We start from the raw sequence: 13,737 nt of genomic DNA on the forward strand, positions 1-13,737 counted from the left end.
TAGCATAAAATTACATAACTACTTATAATTAGTTACAAGAAATTACATAATTACTTGCTTTCAATTTATATAACTACCAAAATAAAGATTATAAAATGCCATATAAAAATCATTTAAAATTTTATATAGTAAATTTGGTCTCTAGTTCGGGGTGAAAATACCCCATCTCAAGATTGAATTGAAAACTTATGTCTTGTTTGTTTTCATAACTCATCTCAACTTATCTAATCATTACAATTTTTTTTAAATTTTTACATAAAATAAAATAAATAATTCGACTTTTTCAAATTTGAAAATAAAAATAATATTAAAAAAATATATTCTAATAATATTTTATTCAACTTATTTTATCTCATTTCCTAATTTTTTAAATCGAGGCAATTCAATTCCTTAGTCTGTCCAATTGATTTTTTTGATCTAGACCGAAATTCTTACACCCCTAAGTAAACATAATATAGGAGATCTTTAAAAAAAAAAAAAAAACGTAATATAGGAGATAAGTAAAGGGTGCTATATAACATAAGGGCTGTGCTGCGCATCAGCCGGAAGCCGCAGCACACCACAGGTAAATTTTTTTTTTTTTTTTTTTCACTCAATAAAGAGAGTGTGCGGTGGCTGATATGTACAATAGGCTGATATTTATATTTTCTGATAACATAATCAAGCAAAGGATTTATAAAGAGAAGTAAAGAGCAGGATAAAAAGGTTTATGCATGAGTAGCCAATCAAAGGAAAACCCTGAAAAATCAGACTTAGGGTAGGTTTGGGGAATGAGATAAGAATTTTGTGTTTTGTTTTGAAGTTTAAAATATTAAGTTTTAATATTATTATTGTTTTGGGATTTGAAAAATGTGTATTGGAATTTTAAAAAGTTGAATTGTTTATAATATTTTATATGGAGATTTGAAAAATGTGTAATAATGAGATGAGATGAGATGATAATTTTGTGTTTTGGTTGATGTACCAAACCTGCCCTTAAATAGCACGGCTTGCCGGCTTGGCATGCAGAACTTGCTTCCAAAGTTTTGACTATTTATTCTCTGATTGGCAGACCTTTCCCTCCTTTCCCTTAAAAAGACCGTTTGATTCTCCAAAATTGCCTTTCCCATAACCCCCACCAAACCCTCCGGCTCCCAAGCTTGAAGCACATACACAACACTAAAAACCCAGAAGCTCAAGAGCCTCTTCCTCTCTCTCTGGAACCCATTGCCCATGTATAGGTACACTTTATTCTATGCAATTTACCGTCTTTTTTTACGTGGAATGTCGGTTGAATGAAACCCCATTAAGTCTGTCTTTTCTTTTCCCCCTTTTTCAGCCTACTCTTGTTCCAATTGCTTTAGTACATTGCTTGGTTCCCGAACCCATAGCCAAATTTATGTTTTCTTTTTTATTCCTGAAATCTTTTTTTTTTCGCTTTTTCTTATAAGATTGCCCTGTAAGTTTCTTGGCGACCTTTGAGGCTTATTTCCTTCTGTCAACTCGAACTTGCAAAGAAAATCGAAGCACTGAAAATCACAGCAGATAAAGTTTGGGTTTTTTTTTTTGCTTTTGTTTTTTTGTCTACTTCCTATTGAATTTTATTAACTGTGACGTCTTAGCCTTATTACTCGGTGAATATCTTTTTGAGTGTTTTTATTTTCCCGCTTTTGTATAATCATCATGTAAAATGTTAGCATTGGAATTGGCTATTGCAAGTTCAGTACATTAATTTTTCACTCTTTTGTCTATATATTTTATAGGTTTCATTTCTCAATTTGTTTGGGAACTGGGGACTTGGCATCGTAATTTTTTTTATGCTGTGTAAGAGGTTTTATTTTGTATTCAAGTCCAAAATTGAATGATCAGAGCCGTATGTAGAATATTAATTTGAGTTGGGTAACCATGTTTTATGTTTTTTTTGAGTTGGGTAACGATTTAATTTCCATATCTTCAGTTTGCATCTAAATTTGGATTTTCTGAAACGCATTATTGGATTTTTTTTGCTCCAAGAGTGGGAACTACATTGGACAAGGATTTAAATATAATCTCTTTATTACATCCTTTTCATGTAGATGCAGAACTATGGTAGTGGATTGTCTCAATTGCTATCTTTTTCTTTTCTATGTTGGAATTGGATGTTCAGGATATTGGATTTTGTGATCATATTTGTAATGAGCCTAAAATATGTTAGGGAATTTCATTCACTCATAGGAACAAAGCTCAATGTGATTGATTTTGCATTATTATTGGTTAATATAAGAAATAATCTTATATTAATTACTGCAATCCATGTTACTTATATTTACCTTTGGTGAGATACTTTATACTCCGTACTAACTAGGAGTTCAGATTATATGTAAGTCCCCCTTAATGAGATCTAACTAACCGTCCTTGAGATAGTCATTTATGCACCAGATATATGGCATTTTGTGCTAACGGTTTATACATTTAAACCCAGATGATGGAAACTGGAGGATCCTCAGCTGTTGCAGCAAAGAAGGCAACCCTTACACCTAAAGCTATTATATACCAAAAGTTTGGTGGCGAGGCTAGCTACAATGTAGAGGAAGTACAAGAACCTGCTGAATATGGATGCCCAGGATTGGCCATCCCACATAAGGGGCCCTCTCTTTACCGATGCAGCTTGCAGCTACCAGGGATTTCTGTTGTCTCAGGAACCTTTAAGAAAAAGAAGGATGCTGAGCAATCTGCTGCTGAGATGGCTATCGAGAAGGTTTTTATTTCTCTTACCCTACTTTACCGCCATTCTTTTTCTTGTTTCATTGGCTGCCAACTGTAGCTTCAGAATCCCTTAACTGTGTGATGTTTAAGTACAACAATGGAACTTTTGTTTGAACTAGAGGAATATCCATTATATTTTATTTTCCCTTTCAGCTAAGTTCTAAGGTTTATATCTGTTGCTTAGATGTGACCTGCCTTTCTTTCCATAAACCGTCTATAATTATTCAATTACCTAAATATATATATATATATCAAGAATATTCTTGATGTTTTTATATGTTAATTCACCAAAAAAATATTCTTGATATTTTTTTTTACTTATAAAAAAAAAAAAAATTATATTGTTTGCTCCCTATCTTAGAGCCAAAGTCTCTCGGTTAATTTAAGAAGCAAATATGCACTTTATAATGTAGCATGTCGGTGGAACCTATTGTATTTGACTAATATGTCACTCTTCATTATTTGTTTACTAATTTATCTATCTATTTATCCAAGGTTCTTTCTTATATATTTAAATTTGGAACGGCTTTTCACCAGTGAGCTTATAAGCCTCAATTTGTTTCTACTGTGATTGGGCGAGCTTACATAGTTGGGAGGGCTATAAATATGAATATACTCAGCCTATATTTTTGGGAGAAACTAAGGAAACACCTCTTTCAGATGCTGAAAAAAGAAAAACCAGAAATTCTCATCATGTCTAACAAGCCAAATGAGGATGTTTATTGATGGTAATAGGAATTCCGTATTGCTATTATTTCATAATCTTCTATTTATAAGAAGAAAAACTGTAACATGCATATAAAGCTAATAAAAATGCTCAAAGGCTCTTCAATAACATTAAATAAACCAGATGGCTGCAGTGCCATGTGAACTGCATTTTCTTTTTCCTGTCTCCAATTTTTTTTTTTTCCAGAATCTCTAATGCAGGCTACTGCTCGTTATACTTGCCCATGAAACTTTTTGTAGTCTGATTTATTGATCCTGCTCTATTAAGCTGGGCTTTTTTATTCTCTGTGAACGACAAATCATACCCTACTCTTTTTTCACCTATAATTTCTTATTCTCCCCTTTCTAAAAGCAGGTCTACCAGTTCATTTAATTTAATTTTATTTCCATTTCATGTGTTTGGAAGTCTTGCTTTGTCCTCTAATTGCAGTAACTTTAACTTATAGTTGCTTGGTTCTCTAGTCTTTTTATTTTTATTTGTTTTTTTGGGATAAGGATTCTTGTGTGTTTTGTTATTCTCTTGATAGTCAAATACAACTAATGCACCCAGGAACAGGGGTTTAGTCACTGTTTTTCTGTGCTCTCTCTCTCTCTCTGTTTTTTACAAGTAAGATGAATTAATTAAAGATAAAAAGAGTAACTATTAGTACACAAGGAGTATACATCAGATACACCAGACTAGAGAAAGAAAAAAGGTCAAAGTGGTTTGGGTGATGGGGGATGTCAAAGTGGTATTCTGTTGGTCATGAGGTGAGGGTTTTTTTTTGTGTTTGTGTTTTTGATTTTATTCTTTTGCTTCCTCCTTGCTTTTGAATGTAGTAATGTCCACTTGAGGGAAAAAGGAGAGGATTTTCATACGTACAGATCTGTAGGTTTTTTAATCAACTAAAAAGCTACAAAATTGCATGAAAAGATGGAAATTCCTGGAATGTGTCGAGATATTTTATGATGATGGGTTGATACTTTTTTTTTTGATGATGGGGGAACTACCCCACGGTAGAGCCCTTAGGACTTACCCATGGAACCTACACCCCTGGGGAGACTAGCACAACAACCCACCGCCATGGCCTCCCACTTAAATCGCAGTTTGATCCTAGGGGGAATCGAACCTGTGACATGTGGCTCATGCACACAAGTTCGCCCTTACCACTTGGGCTACCCACGGGTGGGTGATGATGGGTTGATACTTGGGATATGTTTGATAGATATACACTTTTTCCATTGCATATCTATTAGCAAAAAAACTTTTCTGGCCTACACTGTTCAGTATAGAAGACATTTTTTGCTGTTTTGAGTTATACCTCATATTTTTTCATTGGAAAGTGGTTTTGTTTTGTGATTCCTTGTGTATTAAAACTTCTGTGTCTATGGTAAATCTTTTGCTGCTCCTGTTATAACTGTAGTTTTCTTTACCACTGTCAACTTCATTGTCTGCTTGTTATCCAGCTTAATTATGCACCAAGTCATTTAGGACTCTAATTAAATCCATTTAATTTGAAATCTGTAACATAAAATAAAGCCCATTAGAACAGAAAAGTTGGTCCACTCCTAAGGTTAGCATGAAATGTGAAAGTGGTCCCTGCAATGGAGTGTCAATTATATATTCATGTTACCTATAATCGTATACCATGTGTCCCCTTTTTGGTGGCACGGATCATTGGGGTTTTGGTTTTCATTTGAATTTACATTATGTAATAGAAGACATGCTTCTCTAACATGCATATTAGATTATGAACATTTTCTTATTGTATTCTTCGATGCTATTTCAGTGTTTACTTATAGTCTTTATCTGCTTTTTCATGTGCAAGATTCAATTAATTTGTAATAGTCCATGACTTTCTTGTAACAGTTTCTAGTTCTTAATTTGGTGTACTCATATGTATACCTCCGGTGTACTTGGGCTATGCCTATCTTTATCAATACAATTACTTCTTACTTATAAAAAAAAAAAAAAAATTTAATTTGTAATAGACTGATATCTACTTTGGTTAGAACCACTAATAAAAAAATTTGTACTTTTGTTGGAACTAGGTTGGGTAATAACAATTTTGGTTGTTTCTATTTTAATTAAATTCCTTCCACTGCAGCTAGGCATCCAAATTTCCACAAATAGTCTTACTCAGCAGGAAGCCTGGGATAAACTGGTTGCTCGTGTCAAGTATTTATTTTCAAACGAGGTTGGTAGTTTGTATTGATATGAACTATGAAAAGCTTTTTTATTTTTTTTTTGGTTCTTTCTTTCCTTTTTCTACTATGAGGATATGTACACTTTATTGATGCTTGGAGGTTGTATAGTATAGAGCATCTAACTTTGTAACTGTAGGAATTAGTTTCATATACTTGCTTGGAACAGTATCATTATTCTGTCCTGATGTGTCAGTGTTTGTGCTATTCCATCGCAATTTGTTTTGGTGATCTGAATCTCTGAACTCTGTACAATGCTTTTTTATCTGATTTTAATATGCCTGTGGATCCCATATTTGTTTCAATCAGGGAATCACATTTATATTATTTCTAAACGATAGCTTATTTTGACCTGATCTTTCTAGTATATCCCTCTTATTAATTTTCTGCAACTCCTCAAAGCCAATGAGTTTAAATTTACATATATGATGACTCAACTCATTCTCGTTTCTGGTTATGAACAGACCTATGTGTGGATCCTTAGCTTTGTTACTCAATGACTGATGCAGTCATAATTGCCTGTGCATATGACTCGATCATATTTTCCCCCCTTAGCCTTTGGGGAGATAATATGTTAACATTTATCATCTGACTGTGTACTTGGGCTATGCCTAATGACGTGGTTTCAATAAATTTCTTATATATAAAAAAAATTTATCATCTGATATTCAACATGGAGCCCTAGAACTTTCAACTGCCAAAGAATAGCGGACAATTAACTACTACAACACATTCTTATACTAACAAGTTTTAGATCTAATAAGCACATTCTTCTTATGGTTGAAATCTGAGCATTGAAACTTGGGTCATCGTGCTTTTTTTTCTGCTATCATTATCTTATACATACATACATACATACATACATACATATGTGCATATGAACTCAGTGCGCCCATGTATATGTACAGACACATGTATGTATTTTATGATAGCTTTATGCCTTTTGTGGCTGTTGTTATAGTTCATTTATATCCCATGATATGTCACTTTGGAAATGCAATTCAGAGAGAGGATGACTTCTACAGTCTCATTATGTTTTCTATAGAACTTTCATTTATGTTCTAATAAAAGCACATCCTACGGAGAATTCGACAAAATATTGAAACTTTCAGTTGAAAGTACACTCATTCTATATTATCTTGGGTACATTTATTTGAGTCTGACCTTTTCCATGTTTCTTTTGTGTCATCGGTAAAGTTCCTCTCAATTCTTCATCCCCTGAGTGGTCACCTTAGAGCAGCTTTGCAGAGAGAAGGTGAATTTAATGGTTTGGTTCCTGTTTCTGTTATGGCTATCTATGATTCAAAGCTTAGCAATCTTTGTAAATTCATTAATCCAAAAGTGGAGTCAAATCCATTCTTGGTTATACCATTAATTATGAGGGCGGCAACAAGATTATCTGGCATTCTTGCTACTTCTGAGGGGCAGCTTTGGATTCGGAGGCAAAGCCCATACCCGCCTGAGATAATGGAGTCTTCAATTAGCCAACCATCTGGCTCCCCAGAAAGCACTTTGATTGAAGCTGTATGTATTCCATGTTCATCAGAGAAGGCTGTTGAAACTGTGACTCTTGATGTTTCCTCCACTGGGTATTACCTGGATGATATTTCCAAAAAACTTGGTTTAACTGATGCTGCTAATGTTCTGATCTCCAGGTAGGTGGAAACTATGTATTGGCAGGGTCTAGGAAGATGGAAGTTTCATTATTATGTCGCTTCTATGTATGAGTCTGAGTCCCACTGTTTGTACTAATTTGCACTGGTTTCTACCAGGACTGTTGGTAAAACTTCTTCTGAGACAAGATTGTACTTTGTTGCCCATCACTTGTACATGTTGGACCCGTCATCCGATCCTCTAACAGCACAAGAAGCTCTTCATTTTGAAAGACCATTAAATGCAAGGGCAAGTTATTTCTCTGGTCATTATATATATGGAGATGCAATTTTGGCATCCATTGGATACACCTGGAAGTCCAAAGACCTTTTCTATGAAGATGTATCTGTGCAATCATATTACAGGTCTGTGTATTTCACTGAGTTGGTTGTCTTACCATATTCAACTTTTTAGGGTCTTCTCCACACTGATACTTGATATTTTTGTTTGATACAAACTGATGCGAAATCATAAAGAATCTGCCTATGTTTAGTATTCTTGTGCTACTGCAGAGGTTCAGTAAGTACTGCAAATGATAATTCGAAGATAGTTGGTGCATTGGCTATATAAGCTTATGAATTCTTTGTCACTCCCCCATATCAAGCCAAAAAATAATGACAGGTCGTGCACTACAAACCATTTGTCTGACATGTTTGATGTTTCCAATGCTAGTTTGTTTATATCTTACCTCTTTATAAAGTTATTAGCTCTCTCTTTTTGGAGTCACCATTATGTTAATTTTTCTTTAGGTTAGGTATCTAATTTAGCATTATGATAATCCTGATTAACCATTTAATTGCTCTCGTTTTTTGTAAATGACTAAAAAGAAGGAAAATTACAAAATTGTAGGTCAGATCATCATTTTCTCGAAACCTTCCTTGTGGTTGGAGTTGTTTTTGAATACTCTATTTTTTTAATTTGCTAATTTTTTATGTTATTGGGTCTTGTCAGAGAGTATGGTGGCAAGTAAGTTTGCATATGCCACTATTGTTCTGCTGTTCAGTATTAGGTAACTGTGCACCATTGCATAAATTGGTTTTATTTACATTGCCTTCAGGACGCTCATAAGTAAGATACCATGTGGAATTTACAAGTTGTCCAGAGAGGCAGTACTAATGGCAGAGCTGCCTTCGGCTTTCACTACAAGAACAAATTGGAGAGGTTCTTTACCAAGAGATATCTTGTGTACTTTCTGTCGCCAGCATAGGCTATCTGAGCCTGTCTTCTCTACTGTAACTACTCCTATAAAAGCACTGTCTGAGTCACCAGCATGTGGCAAGAAGTTGAAGGTTACAGATTCAACTGAAGAAGAGATAGAGCATGAAAAGGGATGTGCTAGAGATACTGTTGCCAGGGAATCTGTAGAATCAGCTGTCACCTATCAATGTGAAGTAAAACTGTTTTCCAAGTGTCAAGATTTGACTGTAGAGTGTTTCCCCAAAGATTCTTTTAAGAAGCAGAATGATTCTGTCCAGAACACTTCCTTGAAAGTTCTCTCATGGTTGAATGCGTATTTTAGGGACTTGGATATGACTCCAGAGAAGCTAAACAGTACTGCCAATAGCCTTGAAATTCGATTCTGTGAGAAAAACTTTTTTAAGGAGTTTGCGTTGTGTAGATCAATTCATAATGTTTACCAAAGTGAGACTCAAGGTGCCAAATTTCTAGACGAAAACCATATTAGTATGCTAAATACTTTGCCTGGACAAGGAGTTTTCTCTTTAAACATTGATGGTCCAGATTCTGGTGTCTGCCCCTCCAATGGGTGCTTGTTATTTATTAGTTATTCGGTATCTTTGGTGACAGAAAGTGGAAATAGGAAAGAAGTTATTGAAAGTAGTAATGAGTTTGAGTTTGAGATAGGGGCTGGAGCAGTAATTCCCAACCTTGAAGTAGTTGTGACCCAGATGTCCATTGGTCAGTCTGCTTGTTTCAAAATGGACATGGCCCCCAAAGAGTTTGTTTTAGCTGCTGCTGCTGCTGTTTCTGCAAGGAGTCTTTCATTGTTATCTTCAAGTGAGTTACCCTCTCCTTTCATGGCAATGTTATGAGGATGATTTCATGGAACAGCTTGTGACTACATAAATCTGAGTTTCATCATTATGAAATTGATGATTTTTTACCTCATCTGGATTTCATATGGATGCTGAGTCAGTTTTCTGTAGAATGAAAGATTCATTATGTCCGAGGCATGCAATTGTTTGGTCGTAATCCATTGGTTGGCTGACATTGTTAAAAGGGAAATCCTTTCACTGAATGGTGAATGGCCAGTTCAAATCTTAAAAAAGTTTCTTGCTAAGAATTCTGTCTCATTACTTGTTATGGGTAGGAGAATGTGGCAGATACTTCCCTGTTCACTCTAAAGAGACAGTAGCATCAATATTGGTTTCTCTAAGCATCAACAGTATGCATGATTAAATTTGGTGGAAACAATTTCTTTGGATTCTTTTATCCCCCCAAGTATGTTTTCACTTGGATGGATAATTGAATGCACAAAGAAATAACACTTTTGGTGCTATGTTTATGACTCAACTTTTTTGATATATTTCATTCAAACCGATTCCCAATCTGTAACGGGGTCATCTTCTTCATTTCTTTAGCTTAAAGAATTGATTATGAGATCTAACTAGTTGTGTGCTGTCTTCTTTGTTCTCTCTACTTTGCAGAATCCTGCTGCTTGGAGTATTCTCTAACTTTGTTGCGTGTAGCTGAACCTCTGGAGGACAGAATGGAGCAGGCCCTTTTCAGCCCGCCTCTTTCGAAGCAACGTGTTGAATATGCTGTGAAACACATCAGAGAATCTTGTGCTACTACTCTGGTATGTAAGCATTTCTCGTCTGCTATTTTTAATGTTTATGTGTTAAACTGAGTTGATCTCTGATTTATTTCAGGTTGACTTTGGATGTGGTTCTGGAAGTTTATTGGATTCTTTATTAAATTATCCAACCACTTTGGAAAAAATTGTTGGTATTGATATTTCACAGAAGAGTCTAAGTCGCGCAGCAAAGGTCTGAACTGCTTACAGCTGCTGAGTTTTGCATATAGGGCATGTTCTTGTTATATCCCAAAATTTTCTTTGAAGTCATGGTCACTCCTTGGTTAGATATTTGGCTAGTTACCATGTGGACAAGATAATGTAAGATCTGCTTCTAAACAATTCAAATACGTTCGAGGCTAGTGGTTACATTTTTATGGGTATACCCATCATTGGGAGCCAGCAAAGAAAGTATGGCCCTTCGCTATATATGTAACGTTTAATCTATTTAATCACCTGTGGGAAGTAATGTGATATATAATAGGCCTACTGGTATGCGTACAGATTTGTAGTTGTTGGTTTCTCGTTCCAGAATGATTTCCTTGGTGTAGCCCAAAACTGTAGTCCTCGTGGTTTAGGAAATTTTATCTGTTCGGGTGTGTAACATCTTGTCATCCCAGTGATGTAAATGCTGTAGGGTCAACACACTTGGCTATTAAAATGGCCAGTTTAAAGGTTGCAAACTTTTAAAGGTTGATTTTGACTTGTAAATATTTTGTTGGTTTGAGTGCATTTCCTGCATGCGAACTGTATGTTAGCTACATCTGACAATGTATTTATTACATATTCTTTTTTCATCCTTATTAAAAGTATGTGGATAAAGATTTCTGTATTTCTTACCGCTATGATGTTTCTATCCTTTGCTGTTAACCATTTGCCATATTTTAAGGATCTTGATTAGTGTTAAATACTGCAGATACTTCATTCAAAACTAAGCAGGAATACCGATGGTAATGAGCCGATTACATGTGTCAAATCTACAATTCTTTATGATGGTTCTGTCACAGATTTTGATCCTCGATTATGCGGATTTGATATTGGCACTTGTTTAGAGGTATACAATAACCCTTCTCGGCTCACTTGATTTTACCTACAATGCATAGTGTTCTGTGCTTTTTGGTTTGTTTTTTTCCCAGCTTGATTTGATTTTGTTAATTTCATTATCTTTATTCATATTGTTTGTCATCTTTAACTTTTTAGGACTTGAACTTGGCAAGGAATTTATATTTATGTAGCCTTAGCACCAAAATTCTACATGTTGCCCGTGTTGTGTTACTGTGTATGCATGTTTGGATGCATTTTATACAGATGGCATATGCTCTTATCATGTACATCACTTGTGACTTTGGCAATTTTGGCATTGAGGCAAACAAAAATGAAAAAGAAGATTAAGAAAGGGAAAAGATTTAGGAGAAAGTTTTGAAACTTTTCGTTTTGATGCTTCTATGAAAGAAGTTCAAAGTTCAGTTATTTGCTGCAAATGTACTCCCCTACTATTGAGATGTAATTGCATAAGAAATGGATCCGTGGAATGAATGTAACATTAGCACAGAGGTCTGGAGTAAGACTTGATTAGCAATTATCGCATTGTATTATCTTGATCATTTCAATTTCATGTTAATCAAACTAAACACTGCAGATTGAGTATTAAATCTTACCATATATGATGGATTCTTTAAGAAAACATTTAGAATACATTGTCTGCTAGTCGCTTAAATGGGTCAAAATTATGTGCATATTTTATCCCATTTACCCTTACATGCATGCAACTTTGATTCAAAAATAAAAAGCTTCGTTCATCCGAGAAACAAATCTGTTTATATGGATTCATCTGCGTTGGATGTTTTGTTTGTCAAATTTGTGTTGGATGCATAGAATGGTGCTTCAAATATAAGCTTTAATTTTGACCTACATGACAATGCTATTTATTTCCAATATGTGTTTAGTTTTGTCTAGAATTTTTCTGCTATATAACTAACTGTGATTGCATTGAGTTTGCCACTATGGTTCCTTATATGCCACTCTTTGTAGGTGTTAAAGAATATAATTTAAATAATTAAATTCATCATTTTCTATTAGTTTCAGCTTTTGGGATAATTGGTGATTTAGCATATTATCATAACAGTGGTCTACATGCCGTCTAGTCCCGTGTAGTTGGCTTTGCCTATTTTAAATAAAATTTGTATTTACTGATAAAAGAAAGCGTTAGAGAATATAATTTAAATGATTAAATTCATCTTGCCCTATCAATTTAAGGTGATTTAACTGTACTATTTCTCCATTGCTAAAAGTATGTACTAGTGGCATTCGGGGTACCTTATTTTCGTTGAGAAGTAGCAAACAAAATCTGCCTCTTATATATCGTTACAGTAAATTGTTATATTAGGTTACAGTTTCCTAAATCAGTGAACCGTTTACTTATGCGTGCCTGATTGACAGCTATGTTGTGGGAAATATTACAGGTTATTGAGCATATGGAGGAAGATCAGGCATTTCTGTTTGGAGATGTGGTGCTGAGATCTTTTTGTCCAAAGATTCTTATTGTTTCAACCCCAAACTATGAGTACAATGTGATACTCCAGAAAGCTAATCTATCAAGCCAAGAAGAGGATCCAGATGAGAAAACCCACTCACAATCTTGTAAATTTCGCAACCATGATCACAAATTTGAATGGACTAGAGAGCAGTTCAACCGCTGGGCAACTGATTTAGCAGCAAAGTACAATTACAGTGTCGAGTTCAGTGGGGTCGGCGGATCTGGTGACATTGAACCAGGTTTTGCTTCCCAGATTGCCGTCTTCCGAAGGATGTCCCCACCCGATGAAGATGAACATCTAAAATATACAGATTCAGCACATCATCACAAAGTTATATGGGAGTGGAATAGGTCAACATATTCTAGCTAACAAATTACTGTCAATTGTATTGTCCTTTAGAATGTGTCAGATTGAGATTTTGGTTTCAGTTATCTTAGTGCATTAGGACTCCTAGTTGGGGTATCCAGTTTTGATCGCAGAAAAAGTTATGGTAATGCATGTGTATGCATGCACATGTGGTCACAAAGTTAATGCAATTTGTTGTCCCTTCCCAAATCATGTTGCTGTTGCCTTCAGATATTTATATAGACTTACTTGGTTTTGTAAATATACTTACAACATGGTGCTTGCTCGAGCTCCATTTTTTATTTTTTGGTAATCATGCTCAAGCTCCATTTACTTAGAACTCGGCTTCGTTTGGTTCTTCAAATACTCTCAACTCATCATTATAACTTTTTCAAATCCCAATACAAAATATAATAAACAATTCAATTTTTTCAAATCTCAAAATAATAATAATATTAAAAAATAATATTCTAACAATATTTTATCATCTTAACTCAATTCAACTCAACTCACTTCAACATTCAAACACAACCTAAAGATTGGTGGGTGGTTCTTCCTTCCTTGCTTTTTATTTGCAAATGACAAACCACTGAATATTTTGAAAATTCTATAATGGATTAATTATTATATCCCAAAATTTACACATTTGAAAAGTTTCTTTCTTCGTTTCCTTTTTGTTTAAAGGAAATTATAATTTTCACCAACAATTCACAGTATTTTAATTTTTTTTACATTGGATTATAAAGAGTTTCA

The 13,737-nt window shown here is 34.6% G+C and overlaps 1 protein-coding gene across 2 annotated transcripts; it reads left to right on the forward strand.

The window, feature by feature from the left end:
* Nucleotides 1-1,028: 1,028 nt before the first annotated feature.
* LOC109009829 (small RNA 2'-O-methyltransferase) lies at nt 1,029-13,312 on the forward strand. Of its 2 annotated transcripts, XM_018990459.2 has the most exons (10): nt 1,029-1,220; nt 2,441-2,716; nt 5,538-5,627; nt 6,832-7,289; nt 7,407-7,652; nt 8,345-9,303; nt 9,954-10,105; nt 10,179-10,295; nt 11,019-11,156; nt 12,565-13,312. In XM_018990459.2, exons 2-10 carry the CDS (start codon nt 2,441-2,443, stop codon nt 13,006-13,008), a joined length of 2,880 nt encoding a protein of 959 aa, XP_018846004.1. In that variant the 5' UTR covers nt 1,029-1,220; the 3' UTR covers nt 13,009-13,312. The 2 variants fall into 2 exon arrangements, with proteins under 2 accessions (XP_018846004.1, XP_018846007.1); XM_018990462.2 differs by lacking the exon at nt 10,179-10,295.
* Nucleotides 13,313-13,737: the final 425 nt, after the last annotated feature.

The sequence above is a fragment of the Juglans regia genome, chromosome 3 (assembly GCF_001411555.2).
Source record: "Juglans regia cultivar Chandler chromosome 3, Walnut 2.0, whole genome shotgun sequence".
Classification (NCBI taxonomy): domain Eukaryota; kingdom Viridiplantae; phylum Streptophyta; class Magnoliopsida; order Fagales; family Juglandaceae; genus Juglans; species Juglans regia.

Bases quoted from the DNA above. Each gene is read 5' to 3' on its own strand.
- LOC109009829 (XM_018990459.2), top strand. From the start codon at position 2,441: ATGATGGAAACTGGAGGATCCTCAGCTGTTGCAGCAAAGAAGGCAACC. The intron at 2,717-5,537 runs GTTTTTATTTCT...CTTCCACTGCAG, and splicing joins CTGAGATGGCTATCGAGAAG to CTAGGCATCCAAATTTCCAC. The intron at 11,157-12,564 runs GTATACAATAAC...GAAATATTACAG, and splicing joins ATATTGGCACTTGTTTAGAG to GTTATTGAGCATATGGAGGA.